Raw genomic sequence first — 20,160 nt, 5'->3', positions numbered from 1 at the left:
GTCAATTAATATCAATTACAATATATATAATTTCTATAATTATAGAAACGATGTTAATTTATTTCTAGATATCATTATATATATATATATATATATATATATATATATATATATATATATATATATATATATATATATATATATATATATATATATATATATATATATATATATATATATATATATATATATATATATATACACGTGTGTGGGTGATTTAGCAAAATTGAAGCATATCATTAATTATATTGGTTTCGGGTTTTCCTTATTTAAACATGTAGTTTAATTTATTTTAAAATTCAAATTCAAAAATTCAATCTTGAAAATCTTTGTTTTAATGTTAATTAATTGTTTCCGTTTTTTACATATTATTTACATTTTTATCGCATAAATACAACTATAAAATCTCATACCACAAAATTCATCACCACAAAAAAAAATCCAGAGAGAGAGAGAGAGAGAGAGAGAGAGAGAGAGAGAGAGAGAGAGAGAGAGAGAGAGAGAGAGAGAGAGAGAGAGAGAGAGAGAGAGAGAGAGAGAGAGAGAGAGAGAGAGAGAGAGGAGGGAGTATTTTTTTTCTTCTGATAATTATATTGAAATTGATAATTCGGTGTACATTTTTTTTCTCGACAAAATATATCATTATGATTTATTTGTTTCGATGCACATGATAATTATTTGCTCCAAATTAACTTTGCATTATATTATTTGTTATTTTTACATACGTATATATCTCTAACATTTTTGTAATGATCTGTAGATATGGACGTTGTTAAGTCATGTATTTTACGCGGCTGATATCGGATATGGAAAAGTTCTATGAATTTGCAAAAAGTGCGACTACATCTTGAAAGTTCAAAAATCAAAGGTTATATTCATATTTTGTTTTGTTATATTTTCTATAACTAATGTATAATTAATAATATGTTGTTAATTGATCAATTTCCGTGTAGAACATATCCAAGCAATTTGGAGATGTTGCTGGATACATTGGCAAAAAAAAAAAAAAAAAAAGATTTCTTTGAGATTTATTCGTGGAAGAATCACTCAGTTTTTGTTTATCCCAACAAAAACGTCGTTGAAGTGCATTGTGCAAGTCAAGAAGAAGATTTACTCCTTAAATATTTTTTTTTGTTTCATTTAATTTTTTGTTAGAATTTTCTTTTGATGAAATTTGTTTAATGTTGGGAGTTTAATAGTGTTAGGACATTCTAATTTATAATTTATTTTATGTTTTAATCTTGCTCTTGATTATTATAATTAAATTGATAATTTTTGTCTATTGTTTTATGAAATATGTCGTGCTCAAATTTAAAGCTGAAGAAAATTATTGATATATATATATATATATATATATATATATATATATATATATATATATATACACGTACATTTAAAAAATAGTAGTATATTTCTACGTTACAAAATTTTGTAAAATGAGATTCTTTTAAAATCAATACATACTATTTTTTAAGAATTTATTTTTGACTCACACACACACACTAAATTAAAAAAAAAAAACTTCATACATATTTATTGCTAAAAATTTTAATATAAAATTTAGGAAATATATTAGTCAACATTCATAGAAACGAGATTGATTTAAAATCATTACATAATAAATTCTTTTCCAGTAGATAAATATTATATTTTTCAATGCCATATTACCCTTTTTTTTGTTTTTTCTTTATAATAATTTGACTTTTTGCTGTTATAATATAGATATTAACAAGATATAGTAATTAGCAATTTCCAATATTTTCGCTATTTTATAACTGTTTTTATATCGAATGTTTGCTATTATATAATAATGTGACTTATTTTTTATATAATACAATAATTATACTATTCACTATTTGCCATTGAATGTATAAAACGTGTATCACCACTTATAATGATGCAAACTAGAATAATGACATACTTCTTGATCATGAGGTATTTCATGAAAGCTAATAAATTGGTATTAATGCAAATTATCGTTATACTAATATCTTATATATAAAAGAAAGAAACGCTAGGGTAACCTAAGAAACCCTAATGGCATATTTGTAAAAATAAATTTATTTGTGTAAATATATTTTTTTTATTTCGTATTTTGCAGCATTTTTTTTCTAATTATTGTAACACCAAATTTCGGCTAACACAATCATAATTCACTACATCTATATTTTTTAAATTATTATTATTATTTTTCAGTCTTATCCACTACATCTATATTTTTTTAATTATTATTATTATTATTAGTTTTCACCCTATTTTTTCTAATAAAAAATATGCTTCATTTATTAATGATTCACAATTAAGTTTATATAGTTTTTCTTAATGAGTTTGTATTATTAAATATGTATAAATATTGATGTTGTTATCGATATCATTAATAAATTTTATTATAATTGTTATTATCATGTATTAAACTAATCATCATTTTCATTTGAAAATGTTATCCCGTGCATCGCACGGGGGAAAATGCTTGTGTTACATAATTCATAGAAATTTTGATAGCAATTGTCATAAAAAACAAAGATTTTGTTTACATTATTATGGTAATATTTATATTTATTTTGAATCACAACAAAAAATATGTTTAGTAAAATATAAGTAGTTTTTTTAATCCTTATTTTTTTATCCATTTTTTTAATCCTTATAAAAGTTTGTCAAATTTTAATAGTATTTCGAACTATACATTCTAATAGCATCACCGGTTTACATATATCTTACTTTGTTAAACAATGGAAATGAATTAAACAAATAAATGTAAACTTTGTTAAGATTTTGTTTTAAATGATTTGTTATGGGTTAAAAGATTGGGTTTTTTGTTTCAATATAGTTGAATAAATTTTTATATTTGCAGTCATATATAACAATTTTTTTAATTGTATATGTTTTTGTAGATATGATCAAGACGGACAGCTTATATATTGGCAATCAAATGTTTACTACCCAAAAATATGTGTACTTTCGGTTATGTTTACAATTCCGTTTCAATTTTTTGTGTACCAATTTCATACCATGTGTCTTCTTTTTAATTTTTTTTCTTTCTCATATTTTAGTTTGTGTACAATCAGCGATACATGCGAAGCAATTTATTTATTATTTTTTTCGATATGAAAAAACCCCATTATTTATTTGTGGCAAATTTATTTATATGCCAAATTCCTTTGTTTTGAATATTTTTCGTTTCGTATTTCATGGTGTTGATTTGGTTGATTAAACAATAATTATTCAAAATATTGTTGTTGGTTTGATAATGATATTGGTATTGGTATTGGTACTGGTATTGGTATTAGTATTAATATTAATATTAGTATTAATATTAGTATGAGTATTATGAGTATGAGTATGAGTATTAGTATAAGTATGAGTATGAGTATTAGTATAAGTATGAGTATGAGTATAAGTATAAGTATTATTATTAGTATGATTGGGATTAGTATTAAGATTATGATCAAAATTAATATTAATATCATGATTAAGATTGGAATTGTGATTAGTATTAATAATGTATTAGTATTATAATTAGGTTAGTATTACCATTAGTATTCCTATTAGTATTTGTATTAGTATTATGATCAGGATTATGAATAGAGTCGTCATTACAATTAGTATTAGGATTAGAATTAATATTAATATGAGTTATAATATTAGTAATGGTATGAGCAATAGTAATATTGTAATGGTAATAATATTAGTATAAGTATTACTATTAAGTATTAGAATTATTATCAATATTAGGATTAATATTAGTATCAGTATCAGTATTAGTATTAGTTTTAGTATTAATATTAGTATTATATTGATATTAGTATAAATAATAGTATAATTAGTATTAGTATTAGTATTTTTAGTATTAGTACAAATATTTGTGTTAGTGTTAGTGCTACTGTTAGTGTTACGCGTTAGTGTTAGTGTTAGTATTGGTAGTAGTAGTATAATTAATATTTGTATATGATTAGAATTAAGTTTTAATATTATACTTAACACTAGCATTAGGATTAGAATTACGGTTTTGATAATAATAAGGATTTGCATTATGATTAAGATTATGATTAACATTAGTATTATCATTAGCATTAGTATATTACGATTAATATGAAAATTAGGATTAGTAGTAGGATTACGATTAATATTAGAATACTAACATAAATATATTATGATTAACATTAGCATATTAGGATAATCATTAGTATATTAGGATTAATACTGGAATTAGGATTAGTATTAGTAATAGAATTATAATTAGGATTAAAATTAGAATTCATATTAGTATTAGTATTCCTATATGGATTAAGATTAGTATTAGGATTAAGATTATGATTAGTATTAGATTTAGAATTAGCAACAACATTAGGATTACGATTAGGATTAATATTAGCATTAGTATTTGAATTATGATTAGAATTAGAATTAACATTGAAATTAGGATTAGTATTAGAATTAATATTAGTATTAGCATTAACATTATCATTAGCATTAGCATATTTAGATTAACATCAACATTAGGATTATGCTTATGATTAGCATAAGCATTAACAGTAGAATTGGAATTACAATCAACATTAGTATATTAGCGGCTTAATTCCACTTTGCACCCTTGAAATTGAGCCTTTTGGCACTTTGCACCCTTGAAAAACAATAATAGCACTTTGCACTCTCAAAACACAATAAATTATTCACAATGCACCCTGAACTGAATAATGAAGGAAATTTTTTTTATTGTTTTTTTTTAATGAGGGATTCAAAATAATACATAAATTATTATTTTCTTCAACCTCCAACCTAATTTCGAGCGCATAAAATGCGGGAAAAAAAACACCTGATCATTGGAAAAAACTATATTTTCTTACAAAATAAACTAAAATAAAATTTTATCACTAAATTATTCGATTGATGGATTTTTTTATTGTAACTGGTGGAAATATGAAGTAAAAATATTTGGAAAAAAAATATGATTTTCAGATAACTTGATAACGGAATAGATGAAGGATTCTTTTTTTTTTTGTAAAATATTTTATTGGGATAAAAAATATAATTATTAAATAAGTTGATGAGATGTATTTTTATTTATGCACTTTATAGTTTCAAAATGATTGATGAATAAAAAAAATTATTTGACATTTGTCATCCTAAAAACTACCACTAAAAATATTAAATTACATTTATTAGCTTTAAACATTCATTTGGGATGCATTATGCATGATTTATTATGTTTCGAGGGTGCAAAGTACTATTCATTTATTTCGAGGGTGCAAAGTGCCAAAATGGCATATTTCAAGGGTGCAAAGTGGGATTAAGCCGCATATTAGCATTAGCATATTAAAATTAGAATTAGAATTAGAATTAGCATTATCATATAAGTATTAATATTAGTATTAGTATTAATGTTAGCATTAGGATTAACATTAGCATTAGGTACATTAGGATTTTACTATTAGTATGAATATTAGTATTATGATTAGCATTATGACTAGAATTAGTAAAATTAGTATTAATATTAGCATCATAATTAGAAATAGGATTCGGATTAGGATTAGCATTAACATTAGCATAATATAATTAGTATTAAGATTAGCGTTAGCATTAGCATATGTGTATTTTTAGGATAAGAACTATGATTAGTATTATTATTATGAATGAAATTAGCATTAAAATTAAGATTAGCATTACGATTAGGACTATACTTATGATTAGGATTAAGATTATGATTATAATTATGATTAGAATTAATATTAGGATTGTAATTTTGGTTATGATTAGCATTAGCATTAGTGTTAGGGTTAGAATTACCATTAGCATTAGAAGTAGAAGTAGAATTAGCATTAATATATTAGCATTAGCGTATTAGGATTAATGTTAATAATAGCATATTAAGATTGACAATAGTATTAATGTATTTGGATTATGATTAGCATTAACACTAGCATTAGGATTATGATTAAGATTATAATTGATATTGACAATGGTATTAGTATTAACATTAGCATATTAGGATTATCAGTAGCATTAGTATTACTAATTGTAATAATATTATTATCAGATTAGTATTAATATTTGTAAAGGTAAATGTAATAGTAATGGTAATGGTAATGATATTGGTTTTGGTATTGCTATTTTTTTGCTATTGGTTTTAGTATTAGTACATTAGTATTGGCATTAGTACATTAATATTAGAATTAACGTATTAACATTAGTAGTAGTATTAATATTAGTATTAGTATAGTATTAATTTTAGTGTTAGTATTAGTATTAGTATTAGTATTAGTATGAGGAATATGATTAAGATTAATACTAATAAAACAATTGGTATTGATATGTGTATTGGTATTAGTATTGGTTTTGTTATTGATATTTGTATTGATATTGGTTTTAGTATCAGTACATTAGTATTGGCATTAGTACATTAATATTAGCATTAAAGTATTAGTATTAGTAGTAGCATTAGTATTAGTATTAGTATTAGTATTAGTATTAGTATAAGTAGTTGTAATAGTATTAGTATTAGTATTAATATTAATATTAATATTAGTATTAGTATGATGATTATGACTAAGAATAATACTAATAAAACAATTTTGAAATTGAAATTTTTGATGACATGCTTATCCGTGATTCTGCAGATCCATTTTTTGATCTTATAGAGTTTGTTTACCTGGATATGGTGAGCAACCTGTTCAATCCTGAGTACTTTGAGGCCATAACAATTATTGCATCGGCTAATGAAAGTGTCGGTTTTGTGAATGATCATTTTTTGTCGCTCATAACTGGAGAAGAGAAGGTTTATTTGAATTCCGATAGTGTGTACAATGAGGAGTTAATATCATAGATCCGAGTTTCTCAACACCATATCGTGCTCCAGAATTCCACCTAGGTTGCATTGAAAAGATGTATTCCCGTTATGCTCATCAAAAATATTGATCAGGCTAGAGGATCGTGCAGTGGAACTAGGCTTCAGGTTATTAATATGGGAAAACACGTTCTCAAATGCATGACACTACCCGATAAACATGTTGACCATATAGTGTACGTTCATTGCTCAAATGACATTGGTACCGTCCAACTCTACATCGCCTATTAAATTTTAGCAATGTCAGTCTTCGGTGATGGTTTCCTTTGCAATAACAATCAATAAAACTCTTTCCCATGTAGTACTGCACTTGCTCAGACATGTTTTCAGTCATGGACAACTCTATGTCGCACTCTCGAGAGTTAATAGTTGAAGTGGCATAAGGATTTTGATCACGTCGGAATCTAGCGATACAACCAACTACAAATAATGTGGTACAAGGATGTTTTTCGGCATATATGAAGGTAACTATATAATTTTTTTTTACAATTTTACATAATGACCTTTATTTTGTATAACTTATATGTTTTGGCATTCCTCATTTGTAGGTTAATTTGCATTGTACTAGAAACTTGCTACGGGCTCCACTCAATATTTTTATCAAGGTAATTTATTGTAGAATGATTTTATGTCATTAAATATTTATATTTGTATTATTTTGGTAACGTTTTACTTATTTTGTATAATCATTGTACAAAATAGCAGGTCAATTGCATTGTATTGGATTAATTCGTTACATGCGTTTAGGGATATTGTAGCTGAGACACGCTCAAATAAGCTTCAACGAATCAGTGAGCTCCATCCTCTTTACTTGCCTCTACAGTATCCTCTTTTATTTCCTTACAGGGAAGATGATTATCGAGACGATATATGTTTGAGAGAATCTTCGCTTGCTGATAATAGAAAATGGAGGAAGGTAAGCATGCGAGAGTTCTTTGCATATCTAATCCAGAAACCACGTTGATAACATTTGTTACTTTTGCATTTCAAGAAGTTATTTCAGCAGTTCTGTGTTGATGGATTTTCGATGGTAGAGTCACAGAGGTTGAATTTCATAAGGTTCAATCAAGATCAACTTAGGGTTGACATGTACAAGGGTATCGAAGAAAATATTTTTAAAGGAGACACTGAGGGTAAATCAGTTGGACAACGCATTATAATTCCAGGGTCGTTCACCGCAGGTCCAAGGTATATGTTTAACAACTTCGTTGATGCTCTTCAAATATGTAACTGGATTGGATCTACAACCCTCTTCATTGTCATCACATGCAATCCTCAATGGCCAGAAATACAAAGGGTGTTGAAAGATACAAATCTCAGGCCGGAGGATCGGCCAGACATTCTTTGTCGTGTGTTCAAGATGAAGCTCAATAGTATGATGACAGAAATCAAGAAAGGTTGTATATTCAGACGTATTACAATATGTAAGTATTTAATTAGATCTCAGTTTATAATTATACATTTACTTCATTCATATAAATTAAAAAAAATTGCTCATGTGTGAGTTTAACTACTTATTGCTTCCTTAACTAAATTAATGCATATTTTTTTAATACCATATGTTTATATTTTCTATGCAGATGTATGCTTAATTGAATTTCAGAAACGAGGTCTACCGCATGCACATATTTTATTGTGGTTTCATAATAACGATAAGACCAATAACCCAGAAGAAATTGATTGGATCATATGTGCTGAAAATCCTGACAAAGTAAACGACCGAAAGATGTACCAGTTGGTGGAGAAGTATATGATACATGGACCGTGCGGTCAGGCGAATTTGAAATCTCCCTGTATGAAGGATCGAGTTTGCACGAAGCGATTTCCAAAGCCATTTGTGCAGCGCACTGAATCAGATGCAGATGGTTTTACTGTGTACAGGAGAATGGAAGATGGCAGAACAGTTACGAAGAAGAAGACTACTCTTGACAATGAGTTTGTAGTCCCGTACAATCGTATATTGTTGAGTAAATACCGATCTCACATTAATATCGAGTCATGCAACCAGAACAAATCAATCAAATACATGTTCAAATGCGTAAACAAGGGGCATGGCCGAGTTACGGCGGTATTTTTTGAAACACGCAATACAGATAGCGGTGCTGAGATTTGTGATGAGATAAAGATGTACTACGGCTGCAGATATCTTTCGGCATGTGAGGCAATGTGGAGGTTTGCGAACTTGAGTTAAAAGAGGATTCTCAAACTTGGGCGCCAAGGAAAAAAAGATTTTCTATTGGTAGGCTTGCGAATGTTCCCCCTGGAAAAGGAAAAGACTAATACCTTAGATTGCTACTTAACATTCAGAGGGGATATACGTGCTACGAGGACATTAGAAAAGTTTTTGACACCGTCTACCCTACGTTCAGGGATGCATGTTATGTGTTGGGTTTATTAGATAACGACAAAGAATACATATATTCAATAATATAAGTGAATACTTGGGCACCGAGGGATTATATAAGAAGGTTATTTGTACTTATGCTTCTTTCCAATAGCTTAAGTCGGCCCGAACATGTTTGACAAAGTTGTTGGTTGGATTTGGCTGAGGGTATTGCTTACAAACAACAAAGTCTTCATAATAATCCAGATATGGCAAATTGTATAACACATTATTCAATTAGATTTTAAATATTACTCATCTTTTTAATATTGTCGTCTCTCACCGAAATAGAAAAAATATTGCAAAGCAATGGTAAAAGCTTGCGAAATTACGCGCCCATGCCAGTTCCAATCGAATTCTCAGCGGATGACACAGTAAACATATTGGTGTTAGATGAACTGGATTACGACCGGTTTGAAATGGGTAGGGAACTTCAACGGTGTCTTGCTTGAATTACATACGTGCAAACAAAGATTTATGATGTAGTCATGGATGTTGTATCCAATGACCGTGGTGGAATGTTCTTTCTATATGGCCATGGTGAAACGGGAAAGACGTTTCTATGGTAAACTCTTTCGGCTGCAGTTCGTTCCAAGGGAGAGATTGTAATTAACGTTGCATCGAGTGGTATAGCATCATTATTGCTCCCCGGTGGAAGAACAGCTCATTCTCGATTCGGACTACCCATAAATGTACACGAGAGTTCCACCTGTAGCATATTGCAAAAAAGTCCACAGGCGGAGTTGTTCATAAGGGCAAAGCTTATTATATGGGACGAGGCTCCTATGATGCATAGATACTGTTTTGAAGCGCTTGACAAGACAATGAAGTCAATATTACAGGTTGACAAACTCTTTGGTGGTAAGGTGGTTGTTCTTAGAAGAGATTTTAGACAGATTTTACCAGTTGTGCTCAAAGCATCAAGGCAGGACATAGTACATGCTACGATAAACTCCTCTCCGCTGTGGAATTTCTGTCGTGTCATGAAGTTGACTAAGAACATGAGATTGCAGTCATGCTCTTCTCCATCTAACGTGGATGAGGTAAAATAATTTGGAGACTGGATACTGAAGGTTGGTAGTGAGGATGTTGGGGAACAAAATCATGGTGAAGCTTCGATAGTGATTCCCGATGACATGTTGATTGGTGATTCAGAAGAGAGACCTACTGGAATTCGTTTACCCGGATTGTTGAGTAACATGTATGATTCAGATTATTTTCAAGGGAGAGCAATTCTTGCACCAACTAATGAATGCGTCGAGTTTGTGAACGATCACTTAATGTCTCTCCTTCTAGGAGAGGAGAAGGTGTACCTGAGCTCAGATAGTATGTTTAGGGACGAGCAAACAATGGAGGATAATGCAGAAATTTATTCGACTGAATTCCTCAACACAATAAGATGCTCCGGACTTCGTTCTCATGCGTTGAAGTTCAAGATTGGTGCACCCGTTATGCTAATAAGAAACATCGATCAAGCTAAAGGATTGTGTAACGGGACCAAACTTCAAATTATTAGAACTGGCATTCACGTTCTGAGTTGCAAAATTCTTTCCGGAAAAAATATCGGTGACATGGTGTTCATTCCTCGGATGACTTTAATACCATCTACCGGACTGCCAATTAAATTTCAGAAAAGACAGTTTCCGTTGATTGTTTCTTTTGCAATGACAATCAATAAAAGCCAAGTTTCAAACTCTTTCGCATGTTGGTTTGTATCTTCCTAAGCATGTCTTCAGCCATGATCAACTATATGTTGCACTGTCCAGAGTTACGAGCAGAGGTGGCATTAAAATATTCATCAAGTTGGACTCGGGTGAACTCACCAATGTTACTAGAAATGTCGTGTACAAGGAAGTATTTCATCGAATTTGAAGGTAGATAATATTTTCATATTTACCAATTATTCATGTAACATGTCTTTTTTTTTAACAACTTATTCTTTGGCAGGTGTTTCTTCTCTATATAATTTCCCCCGTGCGATGTTATTTTCAGTCATGTCCCTAGGATGCTCATTGCAAATTTTATTATCTTTAAGATTTAATTTTGACGATATACTAATATTTAATATTATTCTTATGATGTAACTATGAAGAACATGATGCTTCAATATTGCTGGTCGCGTTTTGTATTTAAATTCAATGAGCGTAATAATTTATATATGCGTAAATTTATTTTTCAGACATGTATTTCCAGTTGAAAGTATGCCACCACGTGCATCGCACGGGTGAATACTAGTAACTCAAAATCCCACATACATACTTCCAAAACCAAAACCTTCTCTACACCACCTCCTATTTTCTTTTCACATTTAATTAGTAATTAATTCTCGTTTTTCCTTAAAATAATAATTAATTCCATAATTTTTTTTTCACTAAGAAATCACATTAATTAATAAAAAAAAATATTGTATTAGGATCGATTATACATAATATATCACCAAAAATATGTTACATATGTTACATGGTTATTTACTCTTGTTCAATTTGAACTGTAAATCTACACATAATCACATACAGACATGTGTATTTCTAGTAATTTAATCAATCTACGATTTATATTCACCCGATATAAAATAATGAGACGTTAGCTCGATATCATAACACATCCCAATCTATTGACGGACACTTTGGATAAGAGCCTAAGATAGACACGAGCCGGCAAATGCGGATAACATAAAGTGGGATTAATTATATTCCAAAAATATTAGTATATCTAAACATAACTAATTAATAATTAATAATTAATATATATTATTAAAAAATAATAACATCATTATATCTCATTCTCCGGATCCTTCAAAGTTCCCTCCGCCAACACACACTCTGATCTCCACGCCACCGCCACCACTTCAACACACAGTACACACACACACACGGCGGAAGCGGCTAACGAATCGCTCTCGGATTGTACTTTCTCCGCACTCGCATTTGGCTCAGGTGAAACTGAATCTCACTAATCTTCGTTTTCCTCTGATTTAATCATCTCATTTTCCTGTTTGTTTCGGATCGTTGCATTTTTCCCCCAATTATTTGATGTTCATGTGAATTAATCACACGTATTTACCGTTGTATCTATCGTTCATGTGCGTAGGGGGTATTATTTCTCTCTGCAACCCCACCACCGTGCATAATTAAGCTGCAATTTTTTTTTTATTAAATAATATCCTTCTGTTGACTTTCCCCTGTTGTACGAATTCAGCGTTGACCGTTTCAGATTAGGTGGGAACAATGGAAGCTTCTTCCACTTGTGCATTCAAACCAATATCGGGGTTTGGCCTCCAAAGCCGTAGGCTTTTGCCAAGCAAGTTTGATTTGAGAAATCAAACTCCAGCGTTTGCAGGCTGCTATCTACGCATGAAAAAGAGAAACAATTGCTTGGGAATTAGCTTTGGTTCGACTTCAATGGGAAAAATGGAAGGGAGTGTCCGAGGTTTGTTCGGATCATCGGTCAAGGCCAGATCAGTCAGAGCTCAATCTTCTGGTGCGTATATTTCGTCGGACTGAATTTTCAATAATGTTTGCTCAAAGTTGAGTTTAAACAGTATAATATGTGGTTATTCAAGTTATAAACTGTAAGCTTTTTCGAACTTCCACTAAACGAATTAACGGATGTAAGGCTAGTACAATTCAATTGCACTGCTGTAAAAGATATTGTGGTAATGCATCGTATGAGTAATTCTTCGAGGTACTAGGACTTGGAGTAACGGACTAGCAAAACCACTGGAGGCCCTTCTCCGTCCTATCATTAGATGTTTGTATTTGTTTTAATGTCCAAAGTTCCAGTACCTTCTAAGAATCACCATACTTCTTAGTTAGTGATAAAGTGTTCAACTATGCTTGATGGCTTTTTTTTCCTTAATTGCCAGTGGCTTATTTACGACGGTTATTTGTTTTTAGCTGCATATTGCACGGGTCGGTGATATTTATATATTTTTGTAAAGCAATATATAAAAATGCTATCCAAATGTTTTAGTAAAGCAAGACGCTGTCAGTATAGATAATTTCTCTCCTAGTTCCAGTTCCAATCTTCATACGTGTTTAACTCTTCTGTTTTATATTTTCACACTCAAGTACCATCATCGTGTTATTATATTCTAACTGCTTTTCTTACAATGAAAATCACCGTTCGTGAAGGAGGAGATGTCGAGGATGTTGCACCTGCCAAAATTCAAGTGAAATCATCCGGATCTGTGTTCCCTTATGTTGGTGTTGCTTGTCTAGGAGCAATTCTGTTTGGATATCACCTAGGGTATGTTCTTAGTTATTTGATTTTCCGCTTTCAGTAACTGGCATTTTGTGGTACTTGCCTTCTTTATTACAGCACGACATAAGTGCATCTTTGTTCTGTTTATGAGATGTTTGATGTTTGTCCAGATTCTTTTGAGTTGCTTCTAAGTTGCATTTTGAATGTTTTTCTTTTTTTGTTACTCTCGTCTGGTTCAGGGTGGTTAATGGAGCGCTAGAGTACCTCTCTAAGGATCTTGGGATTGCAGAGAACCCTGTGTTACAAGGTAAGTTGCATTTTGAAGTACCTGACACTTCTTAGGGTCCACTGATACTTTATAATGGGATGGACACGAGATTGAAATTAGAATAAAAAGAATCAATTACATGCAAATCCATAATCTAGAGCGTCATTCCAAACTTAAAGATAACCTCTATACTAGGATGGAAACTAGAGAGAATATAGAGAATATTATTCAAGTGACTGAATGTACCGGCTTCCCATGTTCCTATAATTCGACGTTGCCTTAACTTGATAGACAAATCTATCTTATGCTGGGATACAATACACAATGTTTTAATGGAACTCTTTAATCTTCTATAATCACTAAAAGACATGTAAAGTTCCTTCATATCTTCTTTCCTTTTGGTTGAAAAGTGTATCTTTTTCCATTCCATCCATCTTTTATGGCTCCTGTTGAATATACCTGTAAAGTGGGTTTAATTGTGCATTATAATTAACAGATAAAACCTCCTTCCATGCAATTTTTTGCTCTTTTTATTCAGGAAATGGATGTTATTGTTTCATCCTTGAATGCTGTGATTCATTCAGTGTATTAGTACTTGGCACGACTCTTCCGTACTTACTGAAGAAATCAATTCTTTGTGCCATTTGTTTTCATCATAGGCTGGGTTGTTAGCACACTTCTCGCTGGTGCCACTGTTGGTTCATTTACTGGAGGTTCATTGGCCGATAAATTTGGGCGAACAAAGACTTTTATGTTGGATGCAATTCCACTCACAGTAGGAGCATTCCTGTGGTACATATTATAACTCATGATTTGATTTTCTTTGTTAGAACAAAAGTAGTGCCTAAACTATCTGCAAATGTCAGTGCCACAGCTAAAAGTATAGAGATAATGATAATAGGCCGGGTACTTGCTGGCATTGGGATTGGCATATCATCTGCTATTGTACCACTTTATATATCCGAGGTACAATTTCTCCGATCTTATTAAAAAAATTACTTGTTGGATTTTACCTTTCATCTGATCCTCTTTCTATTCCCAGATCTCACCGACGGAAATTCGTGGCACACTTGGATCTGTCAACCAGCTATTTATATGTATCGGGATCCTTGGAGCATTAGTAGCTGGTTTGCCTTTGGCAGGGAATCCTCTGTGGTAATTTCTCTTTGCATAATTTGCTCATAATTCTCTTTGCATATTTACACAAGGAATTCAGTTTGTCTTGAATATCTTGATTGAATGTCTATCTTATCTTACTTAGAGGGTGTTTGGCTAAGCTTATAAGATGTTAAAAGGAGCTTATAAGATGTTTTAGAGCTTATAAGCTCTTCCAAAGTGTTTGGTAAATTTTTAAAAAAAGATCTTAATTTTTTTTTTAAATAAGCTGTTGGAGACCAAATAAGATCTTTTTAAATAAGTACCTCTACCCCACCTTTTTATTTAAGATCTTATAATGAGTAAAAATAGGAAATAAGCTCATTATCCAAACACTCTAAAATTAATCCTAAAAATAAGATGTAATAGCTTATCAGCTCTAAAAACATCTTATCAGACGTAAGAGCTTATCAGCTGTTTAAAATAAGCTTAGCCAAACACCCTCTTAATCTGCGTGCGTATGTTGTGTGTGCGCCTGCATGTTGTATCAGGTGGAGGACAATGTTTGGTGTTGCAGTTATTCCATCCGTTTTACTGGCAATCGGAATGGCATTTTCTCCTGAAAGTCCACGTTGGCTTTATCAGGTTTCACCACATCTAATCTCTCTTCTTTCTCAATTCATTTCTTCTTTTCTTTTTTGACTTCATATTTATTTATTTCGGTGAGTAGTGCTAAAAGGGGCACCATTTTTATTTTCAGCAAGGAAGAACTTCGGACGCTGAAGTGTCAGCTAGAAGGCTATATGGAAAAGAAAGAGTCGCTGAGGTTATGAATGATCTCGATGCAGGCAGCCAAGGTTCCTCTGAACCTGAAGCTGGGTGGCTTGATCTTTTCAGCAGCCGCTACTTTAAAGGTATATCTTTTATTTCTTATTTCTATCGTCACTGACATCTTTGTATAGATGTATGCGATTCATGAGTTTGATTTATGGCAGAATAACCACCCAAAAAACATTAAACTCCATTAGTGTCCCAATTCAAAGAATCAATAGTACAAAAATTTAAGCTAGGTCTGAACAGTAACTTTTGTTTTCAATAATGTAAAAGACAGTTACCATAGCAAAGTCCTGTAATATTATAGTCTCATCTTGATCTCTTTCCCAATCATCTGCCATATCTCAGTTGATGGGATGAACGACATGTAAACCTACTACCCAAATGGGCTATTCCGTTTTAATCTGTTCCATTTTATCTCCTTCACGTTTAAGTATTTTAATCTTCCTTTTTCCCTTATTGGTGGAACCCTTACCGTGGTTTTTCATTAGCAATATATAAGAATCATGAAAGGAGATTTTTAGTTCTCTCTCTCTCTCTCTCCTTTTTTTTTTTTGAATTATCTTTTATTTTTTTATACCTATTATTGAGTGAATTTTGATTTAATAAAAAATTGGTCGAACATCCTTTTCGTGTGCATGAAACTAACACTTTTCACGTCGTTTTGCAGTTGTGAGTGTAGGTGCAGCTCTCTTCTTGTTCCAGCAGCTTGCCGGGATAAATGCTGTTGTTTATTATTCAACTTCGGTTTTCCGCAGTGCTGGAATAACATCTGATGTTGCTGCCAGTGCTCTGGTCGGGGCCTCTAATGTTTTTGGTTAGTTTTGATTGGATTAAAAAAAAATGTTCGATTTTAGTGGTCACGTGAGTGTTATTCTCATAAGATGTTAATTTTTCTTCTAGGAACAACTGTTGCATCCTCATTGATGGACAAGCAAGGACGGAAAAGCCTTCTGCTTATAAGCTTTGCTGGAATGGTATAACTTAATCTATACGACTCTGTGGTTTATATGATTTAATTGTTAAGAATATTATTGCTTTTTCTTACTATCATACCCCTCAAGCTTGCCTTAATCATACTTGAGATTCCTGTGTCATGATTTAATATGTCGGATCGAAAACATATGTATCCAGTACGTCGGATTGTTGGTCTTTATCTCTTCGTTTTTATGTTAGTTTTATTTATTAATTTTCTTTAATTGTTCTGTTTTCTTTCTCTGGCAAAGGCTGCTTCTATGTTGTTGCTTTCTTTGAGTTTTACATGGAAGGTACTGGCACCATACTCAGGCACACTTGCGGTTCTTGGGACTGTTCTGTAAGTATCTTTCGTTCGAAACTCGTGTTTATTTCTAAAAAGCTATTACTTTATTAAAATTTAAAACCGATAAAACCTTTTTCAACTCTGAAATATAGCCATGTTTCTTGAACAGTTATGTGTTGTCCTTTTCTCTCGGTGCTGGTCCTGTGCCTGCTCTTCTACTTCCAGAGATATTTGCCTCGAGAATTAGAGCAAAAGCAGTCGCATTATCTTTAGGCATGCACTGGGTAAGTAAAAACTCTAGAATTATTTTCCTACTGAACTATGCAATTCATCTCTTTTATTTTACGTAATGGCATTTTATTTCACGTGGTATTCTTAATAAATTGTTTCACTGCTGTTTGCCGTTTGAACAGATATCGAATTTTGTGATTGGGCTCTACTTCTTGAGCGTGGTGAATAAGTTCGGAATCAGTACAGTGTACTTGGGATTTGCTTCCGTGTGTCTCCTGGCCGTTATGTACATAGCTGGTAATGTTGTGGAAACAAAGGGGCGATCTTTGGAGGAAATCGAACGTGCTTTAAGTCCAGCTCTTTGAGACGTTTCGTCAAGCACTTGCGGCTTTTAACCGAGGAGTTTGCAGACATTTTGACACCATAATATGGGGTCGGTTAGTCATTTTGATGTATATCACGCTGACAGTTTCTAATCTAGTATTTTGAATAATATCCCATCTTTCACTAGAATTCGTTTTACATCTTTCATACATTCGACAAAGAACAAAACAAAGACGATCACTATGGATTGGTATCGTCAAACTAAACGAAATAATCTAATGAAACGAACATCTTTCTAATGCTCTAATGAAATATCTCCAATCATTTTCACGCGGTTCGTATTAACAGCTATTGATCTTTCTTCACCCTGAGCAAGAACAAAGATATATGGCACTTTCACATATTCGACTTTCGCTCCCACCGTTCTTTTGTGTCGAGCCTAAAATATTGGTAAGAGAAGCAAACAGTCAAAATATATAAACCATGTTCTTATTTTTCTCTTTGTTTTCCGGTTGCGAATTTATGAACATACAGAAAAGATCAAAAAAAAAAAAAAAACGAAAAGTATGTGAAAGTGAAGTCGCTAAATACCCCCAATGTAGCTTTTGTCGTCTATTTGCTGCCGAGTCTTTTGCTACACTATCTTCTTCAACGGAAGAAATGTTCACCAATCTGCTTTCTTGGATTTGAACACTGGTAGATTCCACAGCGGGTTGACTCGTTTCTTGGTCAATGCAATGGTGAATTCCGATGGCCTTCTTATGGGATTTGCTTCTCCCATCACCTAACCGTGTATTATATATTTCAATCGATCTTCAAATCTCGCAAAAGAAAAACAAATGCTTACTAATTACAATACATTCTTGCACACACCTTTGTCTCTCTTGTGCACTTTCGATTTGGCTTTGATTTGCAAACGCCTTTTGTGCAATTCCTAAAAGCAAAAAACATAAACAAGAAAGGCCTTTTAAAAAAGTTTTTTTTTTTTTTGCAACAAATGATCAAAAGAGAAGCAACGATTCAACTCAGTTCAACTCAGCTGCATCTTCCCAAATAAAATAAGCTAATAAATTGTGAAGCATAACAAAACAACTATCATATTTCAACGTTAAACAAACCAGAAAAAAGAAAAAAAAAACATAAAATAAAGAGAATCGTCAATTCATCACGCAAATTAATCAGCAAACAGATATTTACCCAATTGAGGGATTTTGTTCCTTTCATACCAAAATATTCAAATCGAACGATTATTAAAATAAATAAAAAAGGTATAACCTGAAATTTAGAGAGCTGGGACTCAGTGAGACCAGTTTTGGGCTTGAAATTCGGCCGTAAGGAAACCGATGAAGCGATCGCTGCTTCTCTTCTTTCGTCAGCTTCTTGCTCTGTTTCTCGCTCCATTGCCAATTTTTTTTTTTTTTTTTTTTTTCTATTTTTCTTAAATTAATAATATATTTATTTTAGAGGATTTGGAAATAAAGGGGGAAATACTAATGGGCTCACTTATTAACTTTTATGGCTCGTTCGGTTACCGCTATAAGGTTCTACTGACTAAATAGTAAGGGATAATAGCATGTCCGGTTGGTAAGATTCACACTTTTTCAAACCGGCTACTAAAATCAAAGCCCGCTATTAAATGCTACTATTTCTTTAAATTAGTAGCAGCCCTCCCCCTGAGATTAATTTAATAAGGGTGATTAAAAAGGAAAAAGACAATTTTATCCTTAAAATCATATTTTATTATCGTAAACTAAGTGGTTTTATAGACAATTCATATATAATAACCGATTTTAACAAATTTAATAGAAAATCTAATCTAAGAAACCGAACATGCTACTAACTAAATAATTAATTAGTCAGTAGGGAGTTAATCCAATCTCATGTAATCCAATCTAATCCAATATATGTAACCGAACGAGCCCTTAAAAGTTGAAACATTCGGCCTTTTAAGCCCAATTCGTGTTTGAAATTAGGTTGACCCATCTTTCTGATATTCCCCTCTTCTGGTCAAACCACCGCACTTGCTGTATTTTGGTATTTTCGGGCGATATGCCCGTTCTGATCCATCTATATAGCAAACCATTCTCCGAAAGAGAGGCAAGAAAACACTCATTTGAATATCTTCCTAATTTCTTAAGATCTTTGTTCTTCGGTAAGCGAGTGAAATCCACGTTTGAGTGAAAGAAATACAAGAGAGTGATTGGGTGTATGGGTAAGAGAGTTGACCAAAAATGGCTCGGGTCAGACTTAGTGTTCCGATGATCGTGCTTTCTATTATGTTGTTGCGGCACCACCGTAAACAAAAATGTTTTAGACGAGAAAAAACATGACATTGGAAACTGAGCCGTAAACAAAAATGTTAAGCACCTTTTTCATAGAATTTTTGCATTCTTAGATTAATGTAAATAAAAATAGAAAGTTCTTTCAAAAAATGTCATAGATTATTAGATTAATCTGTAATCCCTAAATCTCATCCCATAGAATTATTCCATAAGGCCCCTTTTGGTTGGAGGGATGGGGTGGGATGGGATTGGGGCTATGGATTAGTGAAATATGGATGGTATCTCGAGTTTGGTTGGTTGGATACGGATATGTGGGATTATATCCGAATGGGCCAAACTTAGGAATGGTTGGGATGATTGGGTGGGATAATTTAGTTAATTACATTACCACCCTTGCAAGCCTTTTTATTATTATATTATTCACCTGTCAAATTTTTA

The 20,160-nt window shown here is 31.8% G+C and overlaps 2 protein-coding genes across 3 annotated transcripts; one reads left to right on the top strand and one right to left on the bottom strand.

Annotated features, from left to right (window-relative positions):
• Positions 1–11,962: 11,962 nt before the first annotated feature.
• Positions 11,963–17,629, top strand: PGLCT (plastidic GLC translocator). Its single transcript, XM_012999242.2, has 14 exons — positions 11,963–12,160; positions 12,423–12,704; positions 13,358–13,472; positions 13,667–13,734; positions 14,355–14,487; positions 14,562–14,661; positions 14,738–14,850; positions 15,342–15,435; positions 15,551–15,704; positions 16,295–16,441; positions 16,528–16,601; positions 16,851–16,939; positions 17,055–17,169; positions 17,299–17,629. Exons 2-14 carry the CDS (start codon positions 12,452–12,454, stop codon positions 17,479–17,481), a joined length of 1,638 nt encoding a protein of 545 aa, XP_012854696.2. The 5' UTR covers positions 11,963–12,160; positions 12,423–12,451; the 3' UTR covers positions 17,482–17,629.
• LOC105975316 (uncharacterized) lies at positions 17,600–18,912 on the bottom strand. Of its 2 annotated transcripts, none has more exons than XM_088821710.1 (4): positions 18,716–18,912; positions 18,314–18,374; positions 18,032–18,224; positions 17,600–17,879 (listed from the first exon to the last, which is right to left on the bottom strand). In XM_088821710.1, the coding sequence occupies exons 1-4, from the start codon at positions 18,839–18,841 to the stop codon at positions 17,837–17,839; spliced, it is 423 nt and encodes a 140-aa protein (XP_088677836.1). In that variant the 5' UTR covers positions 18,842–18,912; the 3' UTR covers positions 17,600–17,836. The 2 variants fall into 2 exon arrangements, with proteins under 2 accessions (XP_088677836.1, XP_088677835.1); XM_088821709.1 differs by having other exon boundaries at positions 18,032–18,230; positions 18,716–18,884.
• Positions 18,913–20,160: the final 1,248 nt, after the last annotated feature.

This window comes from Erythranthe guttata, chromosome 8 (genome assembly GCF_056151865.1).
Source record: "Erythranthe guttata isolate IM_541 chromosome 8, IM_541, whole genome shotgun sequence".
In the NCBI taxonomy this organism is placed as follows: Eukaryota; Viridiplantae; Streptophyta; class Magnoliopsida; order Lamiales; family Phrymaceae; genus Erythranthe; species Erythranthe guttata.
This window is presented reverse-complemented; position numbering and strand designations above follow the sequence as displayed.

Excerpts from the sequence above, each read along its gene's own strand:
- PGLCT (XM_012999242.2), top strand. The coding sequence starts at position 12,452 with ATGGAAGCTTCTTCCACTTGTGCATTCAAACCAATATCGGGGTTTGGC. Across the intron at positions 12,705-13,357 it reads AGTCAGAGCTCAATCTTCTG|GAGGAGATGTCGAGGATGTT; the intron begins GTGCGTATATTT and ends CCGTTCGTGAAG. Across the intron at positions 15,705-16,294 it reads CAGCAGCCGCTACTTTAAAG|TTGTGAGTGTAGGTGCAGCT; the intron begins GTATATCTTTTA and ends GTCGTTTTGCAG.
- LOC105975316 (XM_088821709.1), bottom strand. The coding sequence starts at position 18,841 with ATGGAGCGAGAAACAGAGCAAGAAGCTGACGAAAGAAGAGAAGCAGCG. Across the intron at positions 18,375-18,715 it reads CCCAGCTCTCTAAATTTCAG|GAATTGCACAAAAGGCGTTT; the intron begins GTTATACCTTTT and ends TTTTGCTTTTAG. Across the intron at positions 17,880-18,031 it reads CGACAAAAGCTACATTGGGG|GCTCGACACAAAAGAACGGT; the intron begins GTATTTAGCGAC and ends CCAATATTTTAG.